This window comes from Phascolarctos cinereus, unplaced genomic scaffold (genome assembly GCF_003287225.1).
Source record: "Phascolarctos cinereus isolate Bilbo 61053 unplaced genomic scaffold, phaCin_HiC Scaffold_2;HRSCAF=192, whole genome shotgun sequence".
In the NCBI taxonomy this organism is placed as follows: Eukaryota; Metazoa; Chordata; class Mammalia; order Diprotodontia; family Phascolarctidae; genus Phascolarctos; species Phascolarctos cinereus.
In genome coordinates this window covers 38,987,979-39,011,777 of record NW_027555625.1, presented here as the reverse complement: position 1 = coordinate 39,011,777, position 23,799 = coordinate 38,987,979, and the positions used below count along the sequence as shown (strand labels likewise).

The 23,799-nt window shown below is 36.9% G+C and overlaps 1 protein-coding gene across 1 annotated transcript; it reads left to right on the top strand.

The window, feature by feature from the left end:
- The first annotated feature begins 1,755 nt into the window (after nt 1-1,755).
- LOC110202935 (uncharacterized) lies at nt 1,756-20,423 on the top strand. Its single transcript, XM_020979300.2, is given in 6 exon segments — nt 1,756-1,820; nt 9,702-9,786; nt 15,365-15,384; nt 15,386-15,489; nt 16,039-16,164; nt 17,488-20,423. Coding segments are annotated over 5 exon segments (2,658 nt in total). The 5' UTR covers nt 1,756-1,820; nt 9,702-9,753; the 3' UTR covers nt 19,863-20,423.
- The last annotated feature ends 3,376 nt before the right edge of the window (nt 20,424-23,799 follow it).

The window sequence follows — 23,799 nt, the reverse complement described above, 5'->3', positions numbered from 1 at the left end:
AGCTTGACCTATGTTCAGTTGATATTTTCCAATCATTTGGGTCTGTCTTTATTTCCATAAAGTTGCATTTCCATAGAGTTGAATTTATATAATTCCTGTTCCTATCTTGATAAGTAGACTCCCAAATATTTTCACTTATTTTATTTAGAGTTGAATTTATATAATTCCTGTTCCTATCTTGATAAGTAGACTCCCAAATATTTTCACTTATTTCATTTCACTTATTTTGAATGGAATATCACTATCTTTTCCTGCTCAATTTTGTTGGCAATATACAAAAATGCTGTTGATTTATGTGAATTTATTTTATATCTTGCTACTTCGTTGAAGTTATTGTGTCAATTAAATTTTAGGTTCTCCAGCGATTTCTAGGTACCATATCAAATCATCTGTAAAAAGTGATACTTTTCTTTCCTCTTTGTCTATGCTTATTCCCTCAATTTCTTTTTATTCTCTTATTGTTATGGCTAGCATTTTTGGCACTAATATTAAATAGTAATGTGACAGTGGAGATTCTTGCTTCACTGATGAATTTATTGGAAAGGATTCTACTGTGTTCCCATCCCGCATAATGTTGCCTCTTGGTTTTAGATATATACTGTTTACCATATAATGGAAGGTCCATTTGTTCCCATGTTCTCATGATTTTTTTTTTTTGTTAACAGAAATGAGTATTGTATTCTATCAAAAGCTTTTTCTGTGTTGATAATATAATTTTTGTTGTTCTTGTTATCAATATGGTCAAATGTGTTCATAATTTTCCTAATATTAAACCGACCCTGCACTATCATCTGAGGTCCGTCCAAGAGCATATGTCACTTCCATGATACAATCTATTCATCTCATCCTTCGCCATCCCCTTCTTTTGCCTTTAATTTTTCGTAAGTATGTGGCCAAAGTATTTATCCTTCAGCTTCATTACCAGTCTTCAGATAGTCTAAAGAGTTTTAGGGAAGAAGAAACTCTGAGACCTCTGTGGATTGGTTAATTGAAAACTGGATAACTGAAATTGACCGGGTCTGGTCAATATCACTCTTTGGGGGATGTTAAGCTTAAAGCTGTGCTACAAGACAGACCTGGGCATGGATGACTTTTTAGGTTTATTCGAGGTTATTCCTATTCACTTTCCTTGGGGGCCACACAAACAGCCTTCATGCTCTTCCTCACCTAGCACATTCTATTTCCCGTGTCCCTGCCTTAACAATGGTTGTTCTCCATTCCACCAGGAGGGCTGGGGCGGGGGAGAAAAACAAAATCCTTTTAACAAATATTCATCGTTAAGTGAAACAATTCCCCGATTGGTCGGCCCTGTCCAAAGAAATATGCCTCGTTCTACACCGGGTCTGTCACCTCTCTCAGGAGGTGGGTAGCTTGCAGCATCCCCATTCCCCGGAATTACGGATAGTAATTGAATTACTCATGGTGCTTCTTTTAGTTATACATGTTGTAACCACTGTTATAGGCACGTCTCCCCCTGTGAGAGCTAAAGTCCCTAAGTACAGGGACAATTAATTTTTTTCTCTTTGTATTCCCTAGTACGGAGACTGGTACATAGTAAGCACTAAATAAATGCCTCTTGGTTGACTGGTACTTCTAAAATAGGCCCGGAGCAGAAACAGCTGCTGGACTACAATTCCCAGAAGGGTGCGGGACTGCGATGGCTTCATGGGACGAGACTCTGGTTTCCCAGAATCCACCCCGCGGGAGAACGGATGCGCCTCTTCCCGATGGATTCTGGGAATCAGAGTTCGTTCCTGAAAATGCGCAGGCGCAGTTCCAGGACTGTAGGGATGTTTGCCTGTCATTTTTTTTTGCAGCGGGTGAGTGATTGTGAGTGAGTGTGAGCATGACTGTGGGTGTGCAAGCCCGTATCTGCCTGCCCCTCCTCTCTTCCTTTTCCCCTTCTCGTTCCTTCCCCCTCCCCCTCCCCAAGACTCTTGTCCACCTGGACAAAGACCGCCTGGGCACCCCTCTTTCTCCCCGTCCAGGGTGCAGGGGTGGGGGGAAGGGCTAGGTGGCGGGAGAAGGGGCGGGGACCGCGCAGGAGGTGTGTGGGGGTGGGGTCGGGGGATGGGAGAAGGGGCTAGGGCTGTCTGAGGTGGGGGTGGGGACCGCACTGGGTCCCACAGCGGGACCTCCCCCCGGGAAGGGGTGGGGGAGGCGAGCCGGGCTCCGGCCGCCCCAGGTGTCTTAGGTGAGTCTCCCGGGGTCCCACGTGTGGCAGGTGCTGGGGTCGGAACGAGAGCCCAGGAGCCGGGACTCCTCCCTCGGGGTCCGGACCAGCCGGGTCCGAGGCTCGGACGCCCCGAACCCCATTCTCCACCATGACCTCTGACCTCCCTGGTTGTTCAGAGGAGATCATGTGTGTTAAAGGCTTTAGTGACTGTGTGTCAGCTAGGGTCCTGCAGACCTTGCCTTTGCCCAGGGGTCCCAGCCCTGTTTTGTGTCCTGGATCCCTTGGGCAGTCTGATGACCCTTCTCAGAACCATGTTTTTTAAAATACATCAAACAAAAATACATCGGAAACCAGTTGCATTTTAATAGACATTTTTTCCATCCAAAGTGCTAGACCCTCTGAAATCTATCTATAGACCCTTTGGGGTGGATCCATGGACCGAGATTAAGAACCCTTGATTTAGTGCCTTCCTGACAGGGCGTACCGGTTCCCAAGAGACCATTTTAAAATTTTAAGGAATTCTGTGAACCTGTGTGAAACACCACCAATGCTGAATTCAGTCAGCTCCTAACCGGTGATGTTATTTGTTACTTTAAAAGAATTAGCATCAGCTACGGTAACGTGTACTTTGAATATGTTACTGCCTAATAATTTAATTTAATGATTGTAGCTTTAATAATGAATACTCAAAAATGAACCCAATTCCATTTTGTTCTGATGGTGCTAAAACAATGCTGGAAAGAAAGTGTGGAGTAGCTACAAAGTTAAGTGATTTTTAGGCTCTTAAAATCGAGTGCAATTATTATTTGACAATCATCTGAACTAAGACAAGCTAATTATTTAAAATATTTCTGGATGCAATTTATTCTGTCACCAATCTAATAAAAATGAAACTGAGCTAGAAACAGTAGCTAAAGAACTTGATGTTGAAATGATTAAAATTGGTCCAGTACTGGGACAAGGATGCATCGATGGCATGTAGTTTATGAGCAGCTCTATGGCACACACCTCCTGCATCATATAGGCATTTTTCTCCTTATTCTAGTTTGGCAAAGTGATTAGGTAGCATTAATTTATTGCAAGTCTTTTCTGTAATGATTGACAGTCTTAAAAGAATTTTCATTATTTTCAGTTGCATTGCAGTCAAGATTTATTCAGCAGGAGCAAAAATTAATCAAACATAAGAGCTTTGGAAAATTTAAAGAGGTTTTTTTGTTTTTACTGAAAAGCACAAATGTCAAATTGAAGATCTGTCAGGCAAATTTTACATTCTATTTAATAAAAAAATAAATTTAATGCTTTTCCTACGAATATGTTACTAGAAAAATGTAATTCAACACTCAACTTATATCTTTTTTGGGGGGGAGGGGAAGAAGACAGAAAGGATAAAAGCCTTTTTAATTATCTTGATTTATTAGAACCATCTACTTGGTCTTTGTTTTATTTTATTTTTTATTTTTGGAGGCAGTTGGGTTTAAGTGACTTTCCTAGGGTCACACAGCTAGTAACTGTCTGAACTGGTTGAACTCAGGTTCTCCTTACTCCAGGGCGGTTGCTCTATATACTGTGCCACATAGCTGCCCCCATCTACTTGGTCTTAGGAACAACTCACTTCAGATATGTGGTGAAAAAAATGTATCATGGAAGTGACATTTTAAAATATGAAATTGATTTGAAAGTTTTCAGGATTTTGTTTGTATTGTAGACACAAACAATATTCTGATCCCTGCCACTATGCAGGAAAGAAGTTTCACTTTAATGAATATAATGTGTATGAGGGTGGAAAATTGTTTAACAGATCACATATTAGATATGACAGTAAATTTGGGGAAAGAGTTAGCACCAAAAGGATTGGTGCTCAACTACATTTGTCATTCATGGTTGTAAATATAAGTTGACTGCTGATTCAGGGACTGGCAAAAATCAATGAAAACATTCCCTGAGAAACAAATGGTTATATGGAATTTACAATAAAGAGTATTATACGAGCCATTATTTTTTGAAAATTATGTGACATGCATACTGTATATCAGTAAAATTTATAATAAATTTGTGCATGTAAATAGATTGGTTTTTTTCAGAAGCCTGGCTGTTAAACATTTACAAGCACAGCCCTGCTTTTCACCCTCATTATCATGGCCCAGTGAAAGAGGATCATATTTGGATTAAGAAGACCTGGTTTGAATCCTGGTTCTGTTACTTAACTGTCTTCTTCATGTGTTAACTAACATTCATTAAGTACCTACTATGTACCAGATGCTAGAGACATACAGATAAAAATGACACAGTCCCTACCTTCAAGGAGCTTTCTTTGACTGAGAGATTATGTTGTGGGTGACATGCTATATGCATAAACACACACAAATATATTCAAGATAAATACAAGGTAATTTTTTATTGTGGACATGAACAGCTAGGAGATATCAATAAAGACTTCATGTAGATAGTGGCATTAGAGTTCAGTTTTGAAGGAAACAAGGAGTTCTAAGAAGCAAAGATGAAACTGGAATATTGTGGTTTGTCCTTCCTTCTAGAAGAGGACCATGACATCAGGGAAATGATGATATAACTTGCAATTGACTTTGATTTGAGTGAGGGAGGGCTGTGCAAAGTCACCAGCCTCACTTTCTCCTCCAGAACCATCTGGGTCCAGCGGCCAGATATCAATCAGGATGACTGGAGATGGCCCCAGGGTTCAGTGGGAGACCTTGGCCCTTTTAATCTAAGAATATATCCCAGTTATGGATAACATAGAGACAAGAAATGAATATGAGTGAGGAGCAAGGCCAGTCTGGCTGGACCATAGAGTATGGAAAAGGGAGTTTGGGGTAGCATTGGTTGGAAGGGTAGTTTGAGGTCAAGTTAAAGAAGACTTTAGAAGCCAGACACAGGATTTAGATTTGGTCTCAGAGTTGATAGGAAAGCTTTAGAGTACAGTCGAGGAGGGATGTGACCTGGTCAGGCCTGTGCTTTATGAAAAGATCACTTAAGCTTTTTAAGTTACATCTTCTAAAATAAGGGGATTGACTGAGATGATTACTAGGGTTCTCTGCCATTAATTATTAAGTCTTCCTTTTCAGTTCTTTTCTCTGTTATTGCCACTTCTTTCAAACTGGGTTAGTGGATGGAGATCAAATTTGGAAATCAGGAAGCCCTGAGTTCAAATCATTTTTCAGACATTTACTAGCTGTGTGACTTCTGGCAGTATAAGTCAATATGTGTCAGGTACAATCCTGAAGACCTTTTCTTTGGCACAGTTCCTAACCCTTTCTTCTCTCTTGGATCCCTTGATTAGTCTGATGAAGTCTATGCACTCTTACAACTGTTTTAAAATGTATAAAACAAAATTCATGGGAAACCAATTCTATGTAAATAAAGATGTAATTTTTATATATTACATACTATATACATTATATATTATATACTATAATATATAATTTGTTATTGTATTATGTATTAATCTTTGTTAAACAGCTTCAGTTTACTCATTTGTCAATGAAGATTATCATGACACCTGTATCATAGAGTTGTTTGGAAGACCAGATTAAGTAATGTGTGCAGAATACTTTGTAATCCTTAAATCTGTATATAAATGGCAACTATTAATATGCCTCAGGTCCTTGAAAAGAAACAGCATTATCCTTTCATTTTGTGTTTTATATATGTATATATATATATATGTATATATATATATATATGTGGCTGCATGACATATGTATAATTTTCTATTTTAAATTAAATTTTCTTTTTTGTTACGAATTTAAACGTCAATAAACACAAACATTTCACTACATAAAGAACAAGAAAGGAGATTGTAAAAAACTCTGAAATTGTTAGGAATAGTTTTTATTATTTTTGTGACTATTAAATTTAGTATGGTAATAGCAAAGCTGCCCTGCTTATTTGTGTCCCCATATAAACTTCATTCTCTCATCTGTGTATCTCAAAAAATATTTAATTGATGCTTCTTTCTTTTTTTGTATCTGTCACTACTGACTAGCTGCTCCCTCCCAACATAATCTCTACCCTTTAACAAATTAGTATTGTCAAGCAAAACAAATCACATAGGCTATGTCTAAAAAATGTATGCTTCATTCTGTACCTCACTGGAACAAGCTAGATACAGAAGAATTAGACATAATTGAACTTATTAACCAATCTAAAGACATAAATGACTTAGGAAAGAACTTATTATTTGACAAGAACTTCTGGGACAACTGGAAAGAAGACATAAATTTGGACCAACATAGTACACTATATTCCATAATAAATTCAAAATTGGAATGTGGCCTGAATATTGATGATCTTACCAATGAAAAAATTAGAAGAGATGCATATCTTGTACTTAAAATTTTTTTCATTCATTTTTAATTTAAATACAGAAAGACAGAACACTTCCATGTGCACAGCACAACATAAAAAAGAGGATTCAATATAAAACCATGAATTTCCATTTCACACTGTTTACTTCTATGAAAAACTATGTAATAAATACTACACTTCATTTTCAAAGTTACCCTGCTTTTCTCTGTTTCCTTCTAAGTTTTCTCTTGTTCTCTCCTGTACACTTTTTACTTTTTTTCTCCCTCTCTTCCTACCCCACCCTAGAGAAGGCTACCATTAGACACACAAGTATATATAGTTAAAACCATACTATACATACTTCTCTTTATCAGTTCTTTTTCTGGATGTGGACAGTATCTTCTTTCAGTTGGTCCTTTGTAGTTAAGTATGTATAATACTCAAAATGGCTTAGTCATTCAAAGTTGTTCTTAGAATAATATGGCCATTACTGTGTATGACATTCTCTTGGTTCTACTCATTTCACTTTTCATTATTTCATGCAAACCTTTCTATATTTTTCTGAAATAAATCAGCTCATCATTTCTTATAGCACAGACTAGTGTTCCATCACAACCATATACCATAATTTGTTTAACCATTCTCTAATTGGCAAGCATCTCCTCAATTTACAGTTTTTTGCCACCACAAAGAGAGCTGCTATAAATGTTTTACAACGTAAACATTCTTTCCCCTAATCACCTTGGGAAATAGACCTAATAGTGATATTGCTGGGTCAAAGGATATAGATAGTTTAATAACTCATTTGGCATAATTCCGTATTGGTCTCCAAAATGGTTGATCGGTTCATGGTTCCACCAACAGTGAATTAGTGTCCCAATTTTTTCACATGCCCTCCAATATTTGTCATTTTATCTTTCTATCATGTTAACCAATCTAATAGGTGTAAGATGATGTCTCCAAGTTGTTTTAATTTGCATTTCTCTAATCAATAGTGATATAAGTTTTTTCTATATGGCTATATATAGTTGTGATTTCTTCATACTTTTCACAGAAATGTATAGTGTGTACTTTTTTAACAAAAGATAATAGAGGCAGTTCTAGAAGATAAAAAATAGTCATTTACATGAAAGTGAAGTCTTTTAAGTTATTTTCCTTTATATTAATGTAATTTATTCTTATGGTTTTGCTCATTTTCCATTTCCTACAAATATTGGTAGATCACTTTGAATCTGTCCTGCATGTCATTTTTTTTTAATATATTGGACCTTTGTCTCTATTTGAATTTCTGAGTCATCTACTGGATTTTCTGCTGAGTAATGTGATTGTTGAGTCACAGAGTCACTTTTGTTATATAATTCGGAATTGAAATTCACAATACTTAGGCTACTTCATAGCTGCCCCATCATAAATAATATGTTAAATATTCTGCAGACCTTAAAGTGATATGCAAATGCTACCTAATATTATTATTCCCATGTCTTATTATCCTAGTCAATTTATGTGGTGTGTTTTTATTTCTTTTTCTTTTTTCTTTCTTTTTTTTATTAAGTAATTTTGACCTTGTTTTAGGTGGCCATTTGGGGTTTCTAATTCTTTTGAAAACAGCTTGTTGATCTCCTTGGACCACTAATCTGTTATGGCACACATTTTGGTATTATGCATTTGTGTCAGTTCTCTGTACATTTTAGAAACCAGAATTTTATCAGTGATATCCCACAGTCTTTCACAGATCACAGGCAGTAAATATCTCAGCAGTCCCAATTTTAAAATATTTCAGTACTTTTGGGCTTTGTGATTTGAACTTTTGAAAAGTAGCGTGGTACCTTCCTATTATCCTCATACTTCAGTCAATCAATAAACATTTATTAAGTACCTACTATGGACCAGGCACTGTGCTAAGCTCTGGGGATATAAATTTTAAAAAAGAAAGAAAGCCAGCTCCTTCCCTCAAGGAACTTCCACCTTAATGGAGGAAGACAACACACAAAAGGAAGTTGAAAAGAATATGTATGTGTGTGGGGGTGGGGGGGGATGTCAATGTTCTGTTAGCCATATTTGTTATTTATTTTCTTGTCCTGTCATATAATTTTCTTTTTTCTTTCCCAATATAAATATATTTTTATTTATTTCATTAAATATTTCCCAATGTTAATATTCATTTAAAATGTTATTCATTTAATGTTAATATTCATTTAAAAAAATTTTGAGTTTCAAATTCTCTCCCTCCTGCTCCTTCTCTATCACTTCAGAAGGCAAGCAATGTGATATCAATTATACGTGTGAAGTCATAAAAAACATTTCCATATTAATATGTTGCAAAAGACAACAACACATAGAAAAAGAAAAACAAGAAAAATAAAGTGAAGAACGTTTGCTTCAATCTGCACTTAGAACTCATCAGTTCTGTCTCTGGAGGTAGATAGCATTTTTCATCATGGCTCCTTTGGAATTGCCTTGGATCATTGTCTTGATCAGAGTAGTTATGTCTTTCAAGGTTGATCACTGTTACAATATTGCTATTACTGCACATGATACTATTCTATCAATCATTTACCATAACTTCTTCAGCCATTCCCCAATTGATCAGAATTACCTCAATTTCCAATTCTTTGTCGTCTTAAAAAGAGCTGTTATAACTATTTTGTACAGATAGGTCCTTTTCCCTTTTCTTTGATCTTTGTAGGATATAGACCTAGTAGTGATGCTGGGTCAAAAGGTTGTATAGCCTTTTGGGCATAGTTCCAAATTGTCCTCCAGAATGGTCAAGCAGTTTGTAACTCCTCCAACAATGCATTAGTGTCACAAAGTTTTATCCAAAGCATATTCTGTGAGGAATAGAGGGAAATGGAAATATTTTTCTTAATTCAGTAAGCCATGGTTGGGCCATAGAGAGCTTGGTTTGCATACTCAGTATCAATGCAGACTGTAGAAGATTTCTATGAATTTAACTCATGTCAATTAATTTACTTTTCGTGGAGCCCTGTCCCTTGGAACTTGCTAGAAGTAGTGGCTTTGAATCCAGGTCTCGGGCACTAATGTCTGTGGCTCTTCCCTTTGATTTTAGGTTAAGATAGGTTTGTTCTTTGTTAGGTTTGACTTCTGTTTCTGTAGAGGACCATGGAACTGATGCCTAGGTTGGGTGCTTACATTTCTCTCTTGGTGAGTTTAGGAAATGCAAGATAAGATTGATTTTCTGCTTAACATATTTCTCCTTCCCCAGTTTTGGCTTCTCAAGACTTTGACCAAAAAGTGAGAATCAAAGTGGCAAGAGAATGGCTTCTGGGTGCCTAACAGCCTTGTCTCATGTAAGTTATTTTGTTCTGTCCCTCCTGAGAAGTAGTTTCATTCCTAAAAGTATGGACACATTCCATTCACTTTAACTCCTTCTTCTTCCAACAAATCATACTCAGGGACTTAAACATCAATTGTTTTTTCTTAGAAGACTTTGCTTCTTCTTATGTCTGATGCAGGGCTCCTAAAGTTCATATCTTTTTAAAATTTATTTTCTTTTTTTTTAATCAACAATTGAATTTTTGAATTCAATATTGAAACAATTTGAATTTAAAAACTGAAACAATGTTTTCAATTTTTTTTTCAATCAACAAAAATCTTTTCTCTCCCTCCCACTTTCACCTTCTGTTCCCCCTCCCCATACTATAGAAAAAGAAAAACAAGTCTTGTAAGAAACATGCATAGTCAAGCAAAACAAATAACTGTATTGTCCAGGTCCAACAATTTGAGTCTCATTTTGCATATTTAGTCCTTCACCTCTCTCTGAGGAGATGGACAGCATTCTTTATCATTAATCCTCTGGAATCATGTTTAAGGTTGGAATGTGTCTTAAGAATCATGTGGACAAATATGATATATGAGTTATATGAGATACAGAGAAGTGATGTGTCTCATTTAAACAAGCACTAAACATTTATTAAGTACCTATTATATGCCAGGCATTGTGCTAGGTGAACAAAAAGAGACAAAAGATGAAGTCTTTGGTTTCAAGGAGCTCACAATCTGGTGGGGGGGGAGAGGATGACAACAAGCAAATAACAAGCTGTATTACAGTATAAATAGGAGATAATTAAAATGGAAGACACTAGAATCAAGAAGGGTTGGGGAAGGCTTCCAGTAGAAGGTAGAATCTTAGGTGGGACTTATTAAAGAAAGCCAGAAAGATCAGTAGTTGGAGCAAGGAGAAAGAATTCCAAACATGGGGGACAGCCAGAGAAAATTCCCAGAGCTGAGATGGCATGTCTTGTTTGGAGAACAGTCAGGAGGCTACTGTCACTGGATCATGGAATACATGTCAGGGAGTAAAGCATAAGAAGACTGGAAAGGGAGCAGAAGGCTGGGTTATGAAGGGCTTTGAAGGCCAAACAGAGCATTTTGTATTAATTCCTAGAGGTGAAAGGAGCCACTGGAGTTTATTGAGGGGAGGATGAGGGGGAAGTGACATGATCAGATCTGCATTTTAGGGAAAGCACTTTACAGAATTGTTAGAAAATAAACCCACCCACAAAAGGCAATACCATTTTAATACAGTTATTACCAAATTCAGGAGGCAATAGCAAAAAGGGAAGTCCCATCCAAAATAACTATAAAATGCATAAACTATCTAGGAGTTAATATGCTGTAGCACACCCAGTACCTATCTATATAGAGACACTACAAAGTGAGTCTTAAAGAAATGAAAAAAAAAACAACTTAAGTAAAGGTCTTTGAGGGATTAGAAAAGAAGGAGTGTATAACTACAGAGTGAATCAGGAGCATCACAAGGTACATTTTGGGTTTACTTGGTTTTTTGCCCAAAGTAATAAGAGGGCACCAAAAAAAAAAAATTCACTTAACAGCCCCAGTACATCCCTGTGTGTGTGTCTTTGGTGAAAGCTATTTTTCACATGAAATGAAATCTTCAGCTCTCAAATCTGGAAACGTAACTTTCAGGTCTTCTATATCCCACCTTTTTGTGATGAAAGTATTAAAATGTTGTCAGACTGCATAAGAATACATTCAAGATAAAATACAAAGATGAGCTCCATGGTGAAGACAACATAATATTGAAAGCATTGGGAAAATGGTTGATCCTATCTTCATAGTCATGTGTGACATTTAAAAAGTTCGAGAGACATAGTTTCTGGGTAATCAATCATTTTATTAATAATGCTAGAATATTATTAATAAAAGAGATGGTCATTTGGCCATCTCTCTTGGACCACAGATGAATCATGGCAGTGGGCTCACACTTTATGTCTCCTTGGAAGAGTGGGTATTCTTGAGCATGGAAATCAACTCTGATTGGTTAACAGTTAATGAAAGAGAATGAGATGTGAACCTATTCTAATGAGGAGCTGAAGGGGATGTAATTTTGATCATGACATTTACTTCCAGATCACCCTCAGGGAAATCCAGACAAAGGGTCAATATCCTCAGCCCAAGCTAGAGTACAATACAATGGGCTGTAGTTTCACCTTAGATTAAATTCCTTGTAAGGTTGGGTGGAGTAGCAATACCTAGATTGAGGAGAATGTTAATCCTATTTACTATCATTAGCCATGTCCTTCAGAGGCTAAGCCTTGAAATGAGGACTTTAGAAAAAGGGGGAAAACTGGATTTCTCAAATCTTGGTTATTAATAATTACTTCTTGCATTCCCTCATTTGATTCTATTGATAGACACAATCTCTTCAATGAATCACTAACTGATATGACAAGCACTTCATCAAGGGCTTCTAACTATGGAGCTTGTGAGGGGCAAAGGGAAAGATCAATCAGTGATCTGATAAAATTAAAGGGGACAATCCCCTTTAAAAAGTAGACATTACCCATAAGAGCCCAAAGGGAAAAGTAAACAATAAGAAAATAAAATTGTCCATTTCATGGAAGTCTCATCTCAGAGTCATCTGGTTCTCTGGAAACATCTGATATAGCCTGCTGGTTTAGGTGTGGTCTCAGAGCAGTTTCCAGCTTACTGGCTTCTCTGATTTGGGTTACTTGTAGAGATCCTCTTCTCTTGCTAAAAAATCTTCAGAATTGGTCCTAACACAAATTTAAATTTACTTTGCCAATAACCAGGTAAAATAGTGAAAGTTAGTTTACATTTTATGTCTCTATTAGAAGATCAAATTTGGAACTCTTTAGACCAGAATTTATATTTTTATGTTTAGTGTCACATTGATACATCTAAGAAACTCAAATAAAAACTGAAAATTAGAACCCAATTTTTATACTTGGCATTATTCATTCCCCCTTTAGGAGGATAAGATTCTGCTAAGGAATTAATAAAAGAATACTTTTTATAAGAAGATGATAATTAATATATATATATATATATATATATACATATATATATACATATATATATGTACACACACATATATAATAGCATCTAATATAAAAATGAATTCATTTAAAAGTTGCCAGATTAACTTCAATTGTAACAAAAGATTCCAGGATTGGATATATAAATACATTAAATAATCAATATCAAAACAGTGCATATCAAGTAAGTTGTTTATAATAAAACATTTTCAACTTCTATCCATGTTCAAATGAATAACCCCTAGAAAAAGTGGACCTCTGTTTAAGTCATTTATAAGATAGACCACAAGCCATTTTTCATTTGAGATAGCTAATTGTGCTGCTATTCTTTTCATTAATGTAGAACTGAGTCAGTTACAATATTAACTTCACAAATAACAGAATTATATACTGGTTTCACAAGTCTTCACATAATTTACCTAATTGTCCCCATACTATTATGAGAAATTAAAGAACCTTATCTTATACCTGAATATACAATTAATAATAGCAGATGACAAGGCTAAATACTTATTTACTTAGTTGTTCAGAATATAGAAAGGACTAAAATTCTTGACCAAATAGCTCAAATTTTATGCCTGCATCTCATTATAATAACTCAGATGTAGTTTAGCATCAACCGTAAAAAGAAATCTTCTTAGTTGCGTTTATACCGATCATCTAACATGATTATAGAAATTTGCCATAAAAGAAGAATCAGGGAAATAGTTACACAGTAAGGGAATAATGCTTCCCTAACTTCATGTCAGTTCCAGGTGAAAGTTACATAGATGGCCAATTGCATTGAGACAGGATTAAAGTCAGCCAGATGGGATATTTTCTATTCAAGAAGAAATTTCATAGTGGTGAAACTGAGTGAGAATAATCCGATCTCAGCCCATGCCAAGAGCCCATGCCCCCAGCCTTTCCCATGAGAACTCCACCTGTAGTTCATGGATGTCAACCCCATAGGGTTTCTCACATCATGGATCATTGGCTTAACAGCACTCCTTGATAATCATACCTGGAATCAGACTCAGAATAATATTAGTTACAGTCTCATAAAGTCTAAAATAACAAGTTCCAATAATCATAGCTTTTGGTGGATTCAGCTCTCAAGGATCAAAATTCCTTGATAACAAGCATTGACTATAATCTCACATTGGTAACAGTAAGAGATTCATCTTGAAAAATAACCATTTATTTTGATGTAACTAATGCTCATGGTAAGTATATGCTTTTTTATCCCTAGGTTCAATATTACACAAATGATTTTGCTTTAAGATGCTACTTTAATAACAAATAACAAAAGACTAGGGATGGGATATGTAAATATAATAATCTCAAATTGTATGAAGAGAACAGCTTATGTGAAAAATTGTCTATAGTAAAACATGTTTCATTAATAACCATGTTCAAATGGACATGATCATAGATACTGCTCTCAGAATCTCTTTAAACAATGAGAATATCTTTAAGGTGACTCTTAAATAGTTTGCATGTATTTCAGGGCATGCTGTACATGAGGGATGGGGAACCTGTGGCCTCTAGGCCCCATATGGTCCTGCAGGTCCTCAAGTGCGGGTATTTGTTCTGTGAAGTTTGGATTCAATCACTGGGCTGCATATGGCCTTGAGGCTACAGGTTCCTCACCCCTGCTCCACACATAGGTTATAATCCCAGATTAAATAACAAAGAAGAGTAAAATCATATTTCCCTTTAAGATAACACAAGACAGCTAATAAGTTACTACTCTCCACTAATATAACTGACTGCACTGAAATCTTATGCCTTAAAACATAAACAAAAGCAGTTCCTCACCTTAACTTCACAACTTAATAGATTCACATCTTTGCTTCACAAGCTACTCTACCTTTGTCTAATTATACTCATATCATTCTAAAAGAATGAGATACTACAGGAACTGAATCTTATACATATGACAAGCTCAAGCACTGATTTAACTCTTGCTTAGACCATGGAATGACTACAAATCCAGGTCAAAACAGCAAGATCTTTCCCACTTGCAGCTTATTACAGTAATTCAGATGCCTCAGTATTAATCTAGTAACTAATAAATCCAGTATTGCAATGGCAAACTTCTACTGTTTGCTTACCCTGATAATAGAAATTTCCTATGAGAGTTAGAAGCTGGGACATGGTTATAATAGCATCAGACATGGCTATTGACGGAATTTATTTTGCTTGACTGTGCATATTTTTTGGTGGGTTTTGTTTTTCTTTTTTCTTCTTCAATGGTAAGAGAGGTGGGGATAGGAAATAAATGTTTTTTAATTGAATAAAAATAATTTAAAAATAACTTGAATGTTTTACTTGGACTTCATTGTGCAGAATGATTTGTAAGGTTGACTTTGAGCAATAAATTAAAATTATTTATAATTTACAAAGTCTAGTATAAAATGGGGAAGATGGTAAATAAATTCTCAAGGAATACTTGACATGGAATATTCCAATTCCTTGATTCTATGGGAACTGCTCACTATGGGTGGAACCAATTTCATGTCTTCCTCATGTTTCATATGAAGAATGGTCCATGAATGCATGGGAATGTTTTTGACTATTTCAGAAATTGTTAACACTGCAAGATGGTTGTAGACTTCACCCAAGAGGAATGGAGCCTGTTGGATCCTGCTGAGAAGGACCTTTTCTGGGATGTGATGCTTGAAAACTATGAGAACTTTGTCTCCCTTGGTAAGGATAGCTTTTCTCTCATGAACTGTCTGACCATTAGAAGGATGTTACATTCTCACTTCATAAAGGTCATGGAATGTCTCAAGTGATTTGCTGAGTTCTGACTTGGTATTTAGAGCTTTCTCAGGAGTACATGTAATATAGAAAGGCCCCTTGTATCCTTTGGTGTAAAGAAGTGAGGTGTTTTTGCTTCCTCTCCAGAGGAAAGGCCATGGCTTTTTACAACTGGAAATCAGCAGCTTTGTTATGCTGCTTCTGAAGCTATATTTTGCCTACTTTGTGCTCAGAAAAGACAAAAACTTCTCCACTCAAGTCCCTATTCTAGTAGCTCTTTAGAGACATGGAAGATTTTATATATAGTCTTTGTAGAGAATGTACAGAAATACACTAATTGTGTTTGAACGTAAGTCAGACCTGTCAGTTATCTTCCATATTTGATGCGATTCAACCATAATATATAGCATCCTTACAAGGTCCTTTCTAGACTGCTCTCTGTTTTCCTAAGGAGAAAAATTAAGATTGAATTCTTAAATATCCCTCTGTTCTCAGCATCTTTCCAAATGTTTCCTCATGAGCAAGGACTTCCAGATTCCAAACCACTTCTGATTTCTCAGTTGGAGAGAAGAGAAGCCCCATGGCTACCAATGGAAGAAGTCCTAAAAAGCATTTATGTGGGTGAGTGAATTAAAACCAGGTAGATGGTTATAGAAGATTGCAGGCTGCACCACAGCTAGTCAGTAAGGATGTATTCCCTTTGGAATGTGAGAGTGGACCTGATTCTAAAAGACCCCCAAGGCTCTGGAGAAGGATTGTGGTTGTTCCTCTTTAAGTACTTCCTCATCTTATAGTCATGTGATCTTTTTGTCCTCGTATTTCCCTACAGCCTCAGAAAAAGAGGTATTCCTTGTCTGGAAAGATATCTTCTAAGATGCTGTCAAATAGATTGCTAAATATGGTCACCTATTCTCTATATCAGTCATGCACTTCTTCATATATATTAAAGAAAATGTGTACAGATTGTGTACTTGTGTACATCATTGTGTACAATCTGCACTTGTTAAATTGACGTTGCATTTTTGGGATTAATAATTTTCTATTTATTTATTTATGTATTTAGAGTTCCAAATTTCTCACCCCTCCCCCCACCCCAAGATGGCATGCATTCTGAATACCCCTTCCCCTGGTCTGCCTTCTCTTCTATCTCTCCCCCTTCCCTTCTCTTATCCCCTTCCCCTTCAATTTTCCTGTAGGGCAGGATAGACTTCTGTACCCCATTTCCTGTATTTCTTATTTCCCAGTTGCATGTGAAAACATTTTTTTTAAAACATGTGTTTTTAAAACTTTGAGTTCCAAATTTTCTCCCTTCCTCCCTCCCCACCCACCCTCATTGAAAAGGCAAGCAACTCAATATAGGTTGTACATGTGCAGTTATGCAAAACACTTCCTTGGTCGACATGTTGTGAAAAACTAACTCTATTTCCCTTAATCCTATCCTGCCCTCCCATTTATTTTATTCTTTCTTTTGACCCTGTCCCTCCTCAGAAGTATTTGCTTCTGATTACCCTCTTTCCCAATCTGCCCTCCTCTCTATCACCCCCCTGCTCTCTTGTCCCCTTCTCCCCCTATTTTCCTGTAGGGTAAGACAGATTTCCATACCCAATTGGATGTGTATGTTATTCTCTCCTTAAGCCAAATGGGATTAATAATTTTCTAAAAATAAGTAATATTTTTTCCTAGATATTCTCTTTAGTTTAAGAAATCTATTTGTTAGAAATAACCTCTTTCCATTTTCTGATAATTAGGGCATTCCTGAAGTCCTCTGTAGTTCACTGTTCTGTTAACTATCTGGACTTCACTTCCTTTCTAGGAATGTTCTTCTACCTGTACCAGATTAATGTTCATTCTTCTTCATGAATGTGATAGCATCTAAAACTTAGTATTAATTAATTTAATTTTGTCATTGAGCATTGAATATTGACACCTTTTACTCCCTCTTAGATTTTCTTCCTGAACATAATACATTTGGACTGAAATGCAGTCTAGGATCAATCCTCACTACACAACAGAAAATTCCTGGGAAAAAATGTGTCCATGAATATGAAAACCTTGGGAAGAACTTCACTCTGTTTTCAGACCTAAGTGATCATAATAGAATCTGCTTAGGAGAGAAACTGTCTCAGCATAAGAAATTCAAGAAGCCCTTCATTCACCATTCAAAACATATGTATTCCCATAGGACATATCCTCAGGGAAAACTCTCTAAACATGATAAAGTTGGCAAAGACTTCAAAAGCATCAAATCACAGGTTCCTGAACCTCAAAGTGTTTATAGTGGTGAGGAGAAAATTTTTGAATGTAATGAACATAGGAAAGCTGACCACAGTAAACAATACTTAACTGCATATCAAACAACACATACTGGAGAGAAGCCCCATAAATGCAAAGAATGTGAAAAAGTCTTTAGTTCCTGGATAAACCTTTTTCTACATAAGAAAATTCATAGTGGAGAGAAATCCTACTTATGTAATGAATGTGGCAAAGCCTTTAAGCAGAAACAACACCTTAAAACCCATAAGGTGATTCACACTAGACAGAAGCCTTATGAATGTAATATGTGTTTGAAAGCCTTCAGTAACAAATACTACTTAGACCAACATAAGAAAATCCATACTATTGATGTAGCCTATAAATGTCATTGTGGGAAAGCATTCTGCCAGGAATCACACTTTATTAAACATAAGTTAGTTCATACTAAAGAAAGGCCATTTGGGTGTAATGAATGTGGGAAAGCTTTCAGCAATAAACACTACCTAAGCAAACATCAAAAAATTCATATTGGAGTGAAACCCTTCAAATGTAATGAATGTGGGAAGGCCTTTAGCAGTAATAGCTACCTAATTCAGCATAAAAAAATTCATACTGGAGTGAAGCCCTTCAAATGCAATCAATGTGGGAAAGGCTTTATGAGTAATAGCTACCTAATTCAGCATCAAAGAATCCATGCTGGAGGAAAGCCGTATAAATGTTATGAATGTGGGAAAGCTTTCAGCAGTAATAGCTACCTAATTCAGCATCAGAGAATTCATACAGGTGAGAAACTATATAAATGTAATGAATGTGGGAAGACTTTCATTAGTAATAAACAGCTATCACAACATAAAAGAATACATACTGGAGAGAAGCCTTATAGCTGTAATGAATGTGGAAAAACCTTCAGGCAGATGGGACATGTTGAAACACATAAAAAGATTCATACAGGTGAGAAGCCTTTTGAATGCAGTGAATGTGGGAAAGCCTTCATCAGTAATCAACAGCTATCACGACATCAAAGAATTCATATTGGAGGGAAACCCTATAAATGTAATGAATGTGGAAAAGCATTCAGTAGTAATAGCTACCTAACTCTACATCAAAGAATCCATCCTGGAGGGAAACCCTATAAATGTAATGAATGTGGCAAAGTCTTCATCAGTAATAATAACCTAATTCAGCATCAAAAAATCCATCCCGGAGAAAACCCCTATAAATGTAATGAATGTGGGAAAGTCTTCAGCAGTAATAGCTACCTAATTCAACATCAGAGAATTCATACTGGAGAAAAACCCTACAAATGTAATGAATGTGGAAAAGCCTTCATCTGTAATAGCTACCTAATTCAACATCAACGAATCCATACTGGAGGGAAGGCCTATACGTGTAATGAATGTGGAAAAGCCTTTAGCAGTCTTCAAAAGCTCACTCTTCATCAAAGAATTCATACTGGAGAGAAACCCTATAAATGTAATACATGTGGGAAAGCCTTCAACAGTAACAGCTATCTCATTGAACATCAAAGAATCCATACTGGAGAGAAACCCTATAAATGTAAGGAATGTGGCAAAGCCTTCAGGCAAAGTTCATCACTTATGCAACATCAGAAAATTCATACTGGAGAGAAACCCTATAATTGCAATGAATGCGGAAAGGCCTTCAGGCAGAGTTCATCCCTTATGCAACATCAGGTAATTCATACTGGAGAGAAACCCTACAAATGTAACGAGTGTGGGAAAGCATTTAACAATAATCAAAATTTATCACGACACCAAAGAACTCATACTGGAGAGAAGCCCTATAAATGTAATAAATGTGGAAAAGCCTTCAGCAGTAATAGCTACCTAACTCAGCATCAAAGAATCCATACTGGAGAAAAACCTTATAAATGTAATGCATGTTGGAAAGCCTTTAGCAGTAATCAGAAGCTCTCTAGACATCAAAGAGTCCATACTGGAGAAAAACCCTATAAATGTAATGAATGTGGGAAAGCCTTCTGTACCAATTCTAGATTTGAAACACACAAGGCAATTCATTCTGGAGAGAGACCTATAAAAATATAATGAACTCAGGAGAGGCTTTAGGTTTGAGACTCATACAGTATGAATGTGAGGCCATACTGGGAAGAAATCTTAAGAAATAAAATTAATGTGTGAAAGCCTTCTGCAGAAAGGTAAACCTTAATACACACAAGAAAACTCAAGGCTCATGAGAAATCTTTTAAGTGTAATGAGTGTAGAAAATGTGATTGAAATCTTAAAGAACATGACTCAATGCTCCTAAATGTGCATTAAACTTACAGAATATTATGAAGGCTTCATACAGGCAACAGTTAGTATATAACATAGTTTTCATAACTGAAAATACATTCCAGGTAATGAATGTGTGCAAACTTTCAAATGAAAGTGTCATAAGACACTTCATATTAAAAAGAGAAACCTGTTCAATATAATGAATGTTAGAAAGCATTCAGGCTGAATCAGACCTTTGTACATAAGAAAATTATTATCTTAGAAAATTAATTTTTTTTTCTCGAGAAACCTTCTGCTAAAGGATTTACAAATTATCTGATAAGACTGATGAAATTCTTTATGAATAAAACTCACAGTTCCTGAGAGAATTCATACTAAGGATTCTGTGCATTTATTATAATGCAATGATGGTTTGAAAAAAATTATACAATATCATAAAATTTCAGAGTTAGAGGAGACTTCAGAGAACATCTTGTCCCAATTTGATCTGAACAAGATTGCCCCATACACCATACAAATCCTCACCCAGCCTTTGTTCTTTAATGAGGAGGAGGCCACTGGGTTCCTGAGGGAGTCTGTTCCACTTTGGGGTAGTGCCTGCTATTAGGGAGTTTTTCCTTATATCAAGCCTAAATTTGCCTCTTTGCAATTTCCCTCCCTTTTTCCTGCTTATACTCTGCATGGCCCAAGAGAACAAGCCAAATCCTTCTTGTCTGTGAGAAACCATCATATGCTTGAAGTCAGCCATGATAGATAGCCTGTTTTCAATTCTTCAGAGAAAATCTTGGCTGTTATTAGCTGCCCCTGCCACATTTTCTATCAGCTGCAAATCAGATAACCATGGCACGTACACCCTTAGCTAAGCCATTAATTGAAATATTAAACAGATCAGGGCCTAGCACAGATCCAAGGAACATTGCACCAAAAATCTCCTTCCAAGATGACATCATCATCATCATCATCATCATAGCTAGCACTTACAACACAGTAGGTGTTAGCCTACTATGTTTCAGGCATTCTGTTAAACACTTTACAGAGACAATCTCATTTGATCTGCATAACTCCCCTGGGAGGTACATGCTATTATTATCCTTGTTTTACAGGTGAGGAAACTAAGGCAGAGAGGTTCCATGACTTGCCCAAGATCACACAGCTAGTAAGTATCTGAACATTTGAATTCAGACCATGACTTCATGGCCAATGTTGTATCTAGCTCCACCTAGCTGCTCTCAACTTATAACCAATGACATAAAGTAATTATTCAACATTGGAGACAAAGTGTCTGATTTTGTTACCAGCTGTAATATTGTTAGTTGCTTTAGAGAAAAAAATGTCCATCTTTCTAGTAATACTCAGGTTACGGTATTCTAGGTGCTAGAGGAGATTAAATGAAACATGGTTTGTGGGTGCACATAGCTCACAGGATGCAGAGAGGAGGCAGGAGACGTGACATGTACACAACTGTAACACAAAATATCACACGAGACGCATGTTGTCTGAGAGGAATTCAAAGTGTCATTTCCATTTTTTTTTCCCCATAGGCAGTTGGGGTGAAGTGACTTGCCCAGGGTCACACAGCTAGTAAGTGTCAAGTGTTTGGTCTGAGGCTGGATTTGAACTCAGGTCCTCCTGACTTCAGGGCCAGTGCTTAATCTGCTGTGCCACCCAGCTGCCCCTCAAAGTGTCATTTCCTGGGCCCCAGATGCTTGTGTAAAAGAGAAGGGAATTTGACTTCCTTAGAGAGCACAATCCCATATTTACGCCTCCCACCCTATAAGGGAGATTTCCCAGATAATGCCCACTTTGAGATGCCATGTCATCAGTGCCCAGAGTTCCTGAGTTTGACCAACAACTGAAAGGTAAACACATTGATTTGGGCTTGTGAGCTATAGTTTTAGGGGTTCAGGGTTCCTACAGAGTACCTAGAACCTGGAGTTACTGACCCTAAGTACAGGTTAGGAACACCTACAGGTGCATTCTCTCTCAACTCTAAATCTATGATTAATGAATGTCAGATGCACATCTACTGTAGTGGTTTGTGTTTTGTTCTCAATCTGGCTGTATTCTACCTTTCCTATTGCGCTCTGTGGTTGATCCATCCTGACCTGATTACTGTTCCTCAGACACAACTTCCACCTCCTCTTTCTGCCTTTGCACTGACCATCCTCCTGGTACCTGGAACATTCTCCCTCCTGGCTTCTTGGATTCCTTGTAAGCCTGGGCTCAGATGCAGCCTTCTGAAGAACTCAGCTTCTGGTGCCTTTCTCCCCAAAATTACCTTCTGTATACTCCCTGTTTATCTTGTGGCCACCCTTGTATGTACATGTATTCTTCATCAGAATGTATGCTCTTTGAAGGCAAAGATTGTTTTTGTATTTTCTTTGTATCCCTAGGACTCAGCACAGTGTTTGGCACATAGCAAGAGCCTAATAAATGCTTGCTGATTCATTCATTGATTGTTGTCCAAGTGGAGAAGGATCGTTGTTTGGTAGGGAGATCAGGGAAGGAATCCAAAGAGGAGTTTGCATTTGTGCTGGGCCATAAAGAATAGAAGTTTGAAGGGAGAAAACATTAAGCACCTACTATCGGAATAAATATATATACATATATGTGTGTGTATATATATATGTGTGTGTGTGTGTGTGTGTGTGTGTATGTATATATACATACACACATACACATACAATATAATTCATCCTCACAGCAACACTGGGAGTTAAATGATATCCTTATTTTACAGTGAGGAAACTGAGGCAGACAGAGGTTAAGTGATACACTTGGGGTCATACAGCTGGTAAGGGTCTAAGGCAGATCTTCCTTACTCTAGGACTAGCATTGTATCCACTGCATCACCTACTTGCCTCTAATAGGACAGGTAGGATATTTGGGTACAGATGGCAATGGGAAGGCCATTATAGTAATGGAGTAATTTTAACAAAGTCATAAGGACAAGGCCACATGAGTATTTTTAGCAGAGATTTTAATCAAATTTGGCTGGAGCATAGCACATGTGTAGACGTAGCACATGTGTGGGGAATGTACTGTGTACCATTGGTGGAGGTACGAATTGGTCCAGCCATTCTGGAAAGGGATTTTGATTTATGCCTAAAAAGTTGCTAAAATGTGCATGCTCCCAACTATTTAGCAATACAATGGTTTAAAAACAAAAATGGCATCTAATAAATAAGCTTCTAGGCCTATACCCCAAAAAGATCAAGGAGGAAAAGGTTCTGTACATATAAAAATATTTCTAGCAGCTCTTTTCATAGTAGCCAAAAAGTGGGACCAAAGGAGTATTCTCCTACTGGTGAATGGCTAAACAAACTGGTGTGTGAATGTTATAGAATAATTGTGCCATAAGAAATGAGGAAAAGGACAGTTTCAGAAGAACCTGGGAAGACTTCTATGAACTGATACAGAATAAAATGAGCAGAACCAGAACAGTTTACACTAGGGGTGGGGAACCTGAGGCCTAGAAGCCACATGTGGCCTTCTAGGTCCTTGGGTGTGGCCCTTTGACTGAGTCCAAGTTTTACAGAACAAATCCTTTCATTAAGGGGATTTGTTCTGTGAAATTTGGATTCAGTCAAAAGGTTGCACTTGAGAACCTAGAGGACTACATATGGCCTTGAGACCACAGATCCCCCATCCCTGATTTACACAATGATAACATTACAGAGAAAAACAACTTTGGAAGACTTTAGAACTGTCAGCAATGCAATGATAACCAAGAGTCCAAAAGAAATAG